An 8,047-nucleotide genomic window follows, 5' to 3' on the forward strand; every position below is an offset into this window, starting at 1 on the left:
AGGAAAGAGAACTCGGCCCAGCACTGGATTGGTGTAGGCCTTAAACATGGAGGCAGAACTCCTCCAGCCCAGAAAAAGGTGGGACTCCTTGGGGTAGGGAGCCCAGTCCCTGAGCTTGGCCTAGCTACAGCATTTAATGTTGCAGTTAGGGCAGGTCCTGGACAAGCTTTCAGGCTGGCCACATAAGCAGTGACATCTGACACTTGGGCATCGCTGGCAGGGTGGGATGTGGAACCATTGAGGCCTGTGTTCTAAGGACCAAGGCCTGGCAGACACAATCAAGTCCATATCCAGAACTGTGCACATGCAGACCCACACAGACCCAGGCCAGAATATGCACACAAGCAAGCTGAGACACGTCCAGGTTCCTGCAACACGGACTCGGGCATACTGATCATCAGATATATGGTCCTGCCCCCCGAGCCGGACAGCTCAGGGTCTGTTCTCTGTCCTGACCTAGGCTCCAGGGAAGCAGGTCATGGGTGAAAGAGGCAGGAGGTAGAAGGTTCAAGCAAGAGACTGAGAGGACAGGGAGAAGGAGGGAGGGAGGCAAGGAGGGGAGGGTGAGGGGGCCTGAGACAAGATTGATGGCCTCGTTGCCATTAAGAAAAAAATTAGCCGGTGGCGGCTATCATATTAAAGGGTGAAGAAGCCGTGAATTATTTTCTTAAAGATCTTATCGCTTACAATGATAATTTTACCTTCCAAAAGGCCACTTTTAATGAGGCGAAGAGCCAGGCAAAAAGTCATGATTTAATGCTGGGATTTTTTTTTCAAAACACATTTTACTGCTTTTTGGTCCATGTTTAAAAAGCGCCAGTGACCTTTTTTTATTCCACTTGCCCCAGGTGTAATGCTGAGGCCTCTCAGGGCTTCTAACCTAGAGAGAATGAGAGAGAGAGAGAAAGCACATAGCATGAGCTCCCTCCTGGTGTGTGTGGCGGGGGACCACATTGCTCCCTTCCCCAGCAGTTGCCTTGGGACCAGAAAAGGACATCGCCTGAAAGCACCTCCTTCCTGAGCAGGGGGCTGAGCTGCCTACTGGGCCTCCCCTTGGGCATGAGTGGGTGAACACCAGGTTGCAGGGACTCCCAGCAGGCCCTTTCCAGCCAGCCCCCTCCTCCAGCGCCTGGGGACGGGCAAGTCAGGGCGAACTGCCAGCCCAGCAGCTGCCCTTGCTTCCCGGGGCCCTGGCTGAGGATGCGCAGCGTGGCCACCACATGCGGGTCACATCCTAAGGCTCAGTCGGAGATGAAGGATAAATGGCTGCTCCATCTTTCCCAAATTGCTTTCTTTGGGCTGTCACTGGCGATTTGGCATGGTTTTCTAGGCTGGGGAGGACTCCCAGGGAATTGCGTGCTTCCGGCTCAGAGCTGTGCAGGCTGGAGAGGTGGGGGGAGGAAGTATGGATTGTTTTCAGGCCTCCAGGCCCCCGGTTTGCAGCTGAACAGGCCTTGGCAAGAGCTGGCTCTCAGGCCGAATGTGCCATGTGGCATTTAGAATTGTGGTGCTTGCACACGATTCCAAGCAGACAGTTTATTAATCTAAACTGCAGGCGTATGTAGAAGAGGCCATGCAGGATTGACATGGGGGGATTAGTTTTGCTGGGGTTTGTGCTGGGGTCATTGCCGCAGCACGGGGATAAATGGACCCAGCGTACATCCCTAGCTGCACGCGGGAAACTCATACATACTATTTAATTTACTGTCTCCATAGCAGGGCTGCCATCAGCCTATATTAGGGGCAGGCAGGGTAGCGGGTTTGTGGCTTTACCCTCAACCCTTCGTGGGGTGCCCCAGCGTCTCTGATCTCTGGCAGAGAACAAAACATGCATCATCCCAGCCCAGTGAGAGTGTACTGGGAGTCCTGTTCCACTGAGGCGGAGATCAGCCTAGACAGGGTAGGAGGTTTGCACTCCCTGCAGGGGTGGGAGCCGGGTCTACCCATTCCTAAAGCTAAGCCATGGCCCACTCCAGGGCTTGGCCACATGCTTTCAGAATCTCAAGAGGGGTCCCCTGCCCCTCTGCCCCTCTTCTCTCTGCCAGTCTCCCAAAAGCTCCATAGGAAAGGGACCTCTAGGGGACTCACTGAGGGTCCATCAGCCTGAGGCCACATGTCCTTTTCTTCTTCCAGTCCCTCCTGTTGTCAGCTTCTATCAAGAGGGAAGGAGAGTCTCCCACAGCGTCACCACACTCATCTGCCACTGACGACCTGCACCACTCAGACAGATACCAGGTGAGAAGAGTGTGGGGGTGGCCGTGAGAAGTTCTCCGTGGGGAGCTTTAGAAGCATGCCTGGTGCCACCTCCACCCCTCCTCTGGAGGCCAGAGGAGAGACCTCACCTGTGTTCGCCTCCCTGTTGGCTAAACCCCTAAGTGAACTCTGAAGGCGCAGGAAGCACAGGAGGGGGCAGTGGCATGAGCCAAGAACCCCAGCTACTCAGGAGGCTGATGTGGGAGAATAGAGAGTTCTAGGCCAGCATGGAGAATGTAACGAGACTTTGCCTAAAAGCTGGATGTGGGGGCGTGCTCCTGTGGCCCCAGCAACTTGGGAGCCTGCTGCAGGAGGACTCCAACACAGCACGACCTTGTCTTAAAAAAACAGAAGACACAAGAGTCAGGAATGAGCCTCACATAGACGTGTTTTAGGGAGAGATCCCAAGATTGCCTGGGCTCTGTGCTCCTCTGAAGTATCCTATCCATCAGGACATATCTGATGGCATTTGGTTTCACAAGGGACCCAGTGACAGCCCAGAATCACCTGAAGACTTCAGACTTCAGAAGCAGGATTGCTGATCCCTTAAGCAAATAACCATTCATTCTCACCAGACCTTGTATCAGGCCCAGATAGAGGAACTGTCACTACTGTGTCTTGGACCCGCAGGAAGGGTAGTTACACAGTCCTAAAAAATCAGAGCAAGAGGGGCCTGAGGGGAACAACTAGCCACAGACAGACTTTCCTCATGGTGAGGAGAGAGAATGACCCCCAGAAACTTTGGTCTGAGGAGAGGCAAAGCCCACTTGGGAAACCCAAGTGGGTGGAAGAAAGCAGGGCCCTACGGTAAGGAGCATCTGTTTACACGGCAACAGGGCTTCTCAGGGAACCTCACCGTGAAAAGGGAGAAACATCCCAAAGCTGATGTGGAGAGGAGGGCAGCATCAACTCCTCCGGGCTGGTGCCGGGTGCAGAGCTTGGAGAAAGGAGTGCTAAGTGTAGGCTCGACCCCAGCCTCCCTGGCACATCCTCTCCTGGACCCCTCAAACTGCCAGCTCTGGGGAGGGGCTCAGCTCTCATGAGCCCTGGTTAGAGAGAGGCAGCCTAGGGGACCGGCCCCTGGGAGATGTCACCCTGATTTGTGGTGGACAAATGACCCAGCCCTAGGGAACTCTGGTCTGGGAAAGAGACAAGGCTCTGTCCCAGAGAGTCTTACTCGAAAAGGATGGACAGGGCTCTGCTGTCAGAGGCCTATCCTCTCTTCACTCAGCATCAGCCCCACCATATACTTTTTTTTTTTTTTTTTTGGTAGTTTTTGCTATAGGGTATGTGTGCCAGAGAGAGAAAGAGCGAAAGAAAGAGACAGAGAGAGGGAAAGTGAGAAATCATCCCCCAGGAGAGATGGCAGCTCAGCAGTCCCTTCTCTTCTACTTTCCTCTTGGGATTTTGGGCATGCATGCACACACACCTGGCATATTTTCCATGTCACCAGGTCTGGGACTCAAACTGCACAGTCAGCTAGGTGAAATCCAGCCACCTTAACCACCACACCACCTGGCTGCCACCCCATCTATGTAATGGAAAAAGAATAACCACTGGGCAAAGATTGCCTCAACTTCTTGACCCCTACTTCCACCTCCAGAAGCATTCCTTTTATTCTCTAGAGAATTTGAGAATGCTATGAGCCTTCTTGCATATAAAAAAATACACATATGAACACACACACACCACATGTGCACACACGTATACACATGCTCAGTGCATGCAGCATTTAACTTGAGGAAGTCAGGAAACCTCCAGAGCCCATCTATCAATAGCTATCCCTTAGAGGTCTTTGGAGCCACGTTTAAGACCCATGACCCTGTCCTTGACCCTAAAGTACACTCTTAATGGACCAATCAGATTAGGTTTCTTCCTGTAAGTTCAAGTTCCGTGTCACCAAGGCCTTCTGTGATTTAGATTCAACCTCTATTCCCACTTCCACTCCTAATTCTGCAGGGTCCTGTGGGCTATGCTTGTGAATTAATGCTAACTGCTCCCTGGATGTGCTGTTCCTTTCTTGCTTCCAAGTCTTTACAAATGCTGTTTCTTCTAACAGGACTATTCTACTTTACCCCATCAATTTGGTTTTCACTTTTGCCAGAGGGCATGTGGAGAGAGGGAGGGAAAGTAAGAAAGCACATCCCTCCTCACGGGGCATGATCCCACTGCTCTCTCTCTTCATCTTTCCCTCCTTTCAGGACTTTGGGAACACACCCACATGTGTCCTGCCTGCTTATTAAGCCACCAAATCCAGGACTTGAACAATGCAGACAGCCACGCAGAGGTCCAGCTACCTTAACCACCACACCACAGGCTGACCCACCTGCCAAATTTTATTTATTCTTCAACATCCTGTCCAAAGACCAGCTCCTTTAGGAAGCCTTTCTGGATTAATTATCTCTTCTCATGACCCTTGTATGTATGTCCCTTTTATTGCCCAGTCACCTTATATTGGTGGTCAGCTATTCAGGTATGTTTCCGTCATCTATTGATGTACCAATTATACCAAAACTTAGTGGCTTCATATAATTTATTATTTCTTGATTCTGTGGATTGACTGGCCATTTCCTCACTTAAGCTGGAGAATGGCCCAGACTGGAAAGTTCACAATGGCCTTACTGCATGTCCAGCAAATTGGGATTCCCCATTTCTTTTCCATCTGGCCTCTTATCCTCCAGTAGGTTAGATTGGTTTCCATTACTTAGCAGTCTCAGGGCAGTGTCATGTCAAGAGGTCAAAGCTATAAGGCATAGACCTAGAATCTGGAACTCACAACATTTCCACCATTTTTTTTTTTTTTTAGTTTATTTTTGTTTTGCTGTGTTGTGTTTTTGCTATAGGCTACATGCGCTCAGCCAAGAGACAGAGAGACAGAAAGTGAGAAGTCACCCCCCAGGGTGGATGACCACACCATAATCTCTTCTCCATTCTCTCCTTGGGATCTTGGGTACGCACGCACACGTGCCTGGCATATTTTAAGCTGCCGGGTCCAGAACTTGAACCGCAGTCGACTTCATGGGAGTCCAGAGACGTAATCATTACACCATCTGCTGGTCCTTCCACCATTTTCTACTGGACAAAGCAAATTGCAAAGCTATCTCATAATTAAGGGCTGAAGAAATGCACCTCTTTATAGCAGAAGCTGCAATGAATTGTGGCCATACTTAACGTATCACAGTGAGTGAGTCCGATTCCTCCACTAGATTTGGAGCTCTTCCAAGGCAAAGACCTTGTCTTATCCTTCCTTTACTTAAACACTTATCTGGTACTCATGTATGCTCATCCCAGGGTTCTTGTCATTAAGGGGTTAGATTTGCAAGTAGATAATTATGGCCCAGTGTGGTAAGGGGTATAACAGGGTATAAATGAGTTTCTACGTTGACACACTGGAAGGTGGGCAAAGTCAGTATAAGTTTCAGACAGGAGGGAGTAAGTGACCAGGGTTTCAGAGGAGGACTAGGAGCTCACTTGATGAACAAGAAAGAAAAGATATTCCTGGCCCAGCTAGTGGCTGTAGAGTGGTGGTTAAGGGGGCTGGATCCTTATGGCCAACTGTGCAAATCAAGTCCCAGACCCAGCGGCTTGAAAAACATGCTGAGCGCTTGTGTGTGCATGCCCAAAGTCCTGAAAAGAGAGTGGAGGAGAAGGGCTTGCAGCATGGTGCTTCCTCACTCTTCCTCTCTCTATCTGTCTCTCTGGCAAGAGCACATGCCCTACAGAAAAAAAAAAAAGTGTTTCCAGATAAAGGCAATGCTATTGGCAATGCACAGGGCATAGAGGTATAACACGGAATAACATACATGGGGAACTGCTAGAAGTTCAGTTTTCATAGAAAGTAAAGTGCAAGGGAAGCAGGTAGATGAAGCTGGATAGTAACCCAAGGTCTAGCTCTGCATCCCATCTGCTCATTACACAATGCTTTGGCACATAATAGCTGCTCAGTTATGTTGAGCTTTTTAAATCATTGTGGGCAGATCCATGACGCAGCAGTTAGGCACTTTGCAGGCAAAACTGGATCCTACATGGCAGACTGGGTTTTGAATCCCAGACCTGTCTACTTCACACAGGGTTCATGCATGCATGCCCAGGACCCGATGGAAGAGAGAATTGAAGGAAAAAGGATCGTGGCATGACCAGGCTCCATGGAGAAGAGGGGGTGTCCTCTCTTTCTTTTCCTCTCTCATAGACACACATGTGTAATCATGGATTTACACCATCTGCTGGTCCTTCCACCTAGGTCACTAAATCACTGAACTAGGCCTTGAAAGCTAGAGGTTTTGGTTTCTGGTTTGGATTTCCATTTAATTAGCCCTTACTGGGCACCTAACCCTCTTAACCTTCACCTCACTTTACCCTCATAACAACTGTATAAACTAGGATTCACTGCTTTCAATTTATTGGTAAGGAAACAGGTCTAGAGAGAAGAGACTTTTCTCAGAACACATAAATTATGAGTGGGTTCCTCTGACCCGGATTCCTAGATTATTTCCCAGCCCTGCACTGGGCTCAGGGCTTCCCTATAAACATTCTTCTCTCCTTCCCACGGATAGTTCCTTCATGTTAGCCCCAGTGCTGCGTGACTGGAGAGAGATGACCTACCAAGTAGAAAAGACAGATAAGAAAATAATCATGGCATACATGATCAGAGGAAGGGACTGTGAAAACTCAGAGGCAACAAACCCAGCCTTGGGGGGGGAAATGAAGCCTTGCTAGAGTTAACCATGGAGAATAATCTGTCCCAGAGTACAGAGCATACAGTACTCAAAGAGCTACAGGTAGCTTTGCCACACTGAATGTCAGGAGGACCAAGGGAGACAGCAAGAGAGGCAGGAAGAGTCTGGAGAAGCCAGCAGTGCAGGGCAGGGCAGGCCTAACGCCCTATTGCCAGTCTTCCAGGTGGAGAACCACTGAAGGATTCAAAGGGAGAAAAATGGGGTTAATTTTGCACAACAAAAGGATCACCCTGTGTGGAGGACAGAGGTTGGGTTGCAGGGAAAGAAACTAAAACCAGATGATGAGAGTCGCTGCAAATTTAAAGCTAGTAGGATCACGATTCAGAGCAGTGACAACCAAGGTAGGTATGGCCACTGAAGAAACACTCAGGGATGTCTTGCCTACACCAAATACCTCCATGCTGGGCTCATGCTTCTCTCAAATCCCACTCCCGGCCCCAACTCTGGTTGTTCCACTGATTAAAAATGTATACAAGGCATAATGAGGGTATAGAAATGGAAGTACTCTTACGGGAGAGGCGACTATTTTTCATTTAGGCCTACAAGGATGAGTATGAGATAGAGGTGGCATGAGAAAAATTAAGGTAGCCTCCCAGGAACTAGCGAAGGATTGAGAGTGAGGGATGAAGGAGAGGGTGGGGTGAAGGCGCCCGTTGGGGCATCCCCATGAACAGGGAACGCCAAGAGGGCAGCGCCTGCCTGGGAGATGTTGCGTTCCTCGCTGGCCGCCAGGAGTGCCTAGGGAGCGCCAGGGGATGGCAGGCGCACGGCTGAAATGTCGGAAATCTGGCAATCGGGCTGCGGCGGGCTAGGGCTCTGGGGCGGGGGACTTTGGGAGCACGCCGCGAGATCGCCCTTGGACGACGGCGAATTCCGACACCTTCTCCCCAGCAAAACGGCCGCTTCGAGGCCGCGGCCCGAGGACAGCCGCGGGAGAGGCGGGAGCCAGGGCCGGGCTCCGGGCGGAAAGGACCCCGCAGCGGGAGGGTGTGCGGGGCGGGGAAGGACCTCGCGGCCGCGGAAGGTGGAGCGGGTTGGCTTCACAGGCGGTGGGAGGG

The 8,047-nt window shown here is 50.7% G+C and overlaps 1 protein-coding gene across 5 annotated transcripts in view; it reads left to right on the plus strand.

Moving 5' to 3' along the window:
• RNF220 (ring finger protein 220) overlaps window positions 1-8,047 on the plus strand; it is a 347,984-nt gene that overhangs the window by 320,057 nt on the left and 19,880 nt on the right. For all 5 annotated transcript variants that reach the window (XM_006153783.3, XM_006153787.3, XM_006153788.3 and 2 more), the window contains one exon: window positions 2,134-2,235. In XM_006153783.3, coding sequence (XP_006153845.1) covers window positions 2,134-2,235 — 102 coding nt within the window. The remainder of the gene's footprint in view (window positions 1-2,133; window positions 2,236-8,047) is intronic.

The sequence above is a fragment of the Tupaia chinensis genome, unplaced genomic scaffold (genome assembly GCF_000334495.1).
Source record: "Tupaia chinensis unplaced genomic scaffold, TupChi_1.0 Scaffold000387_1, whole genome shotgun sequence".
Lineage (NCBI taxonomy): Eukaryota > Metazoa > Chordata > Mammalia > Scandentia > Tupaiidae > Tupaia > Tupaia belangeri.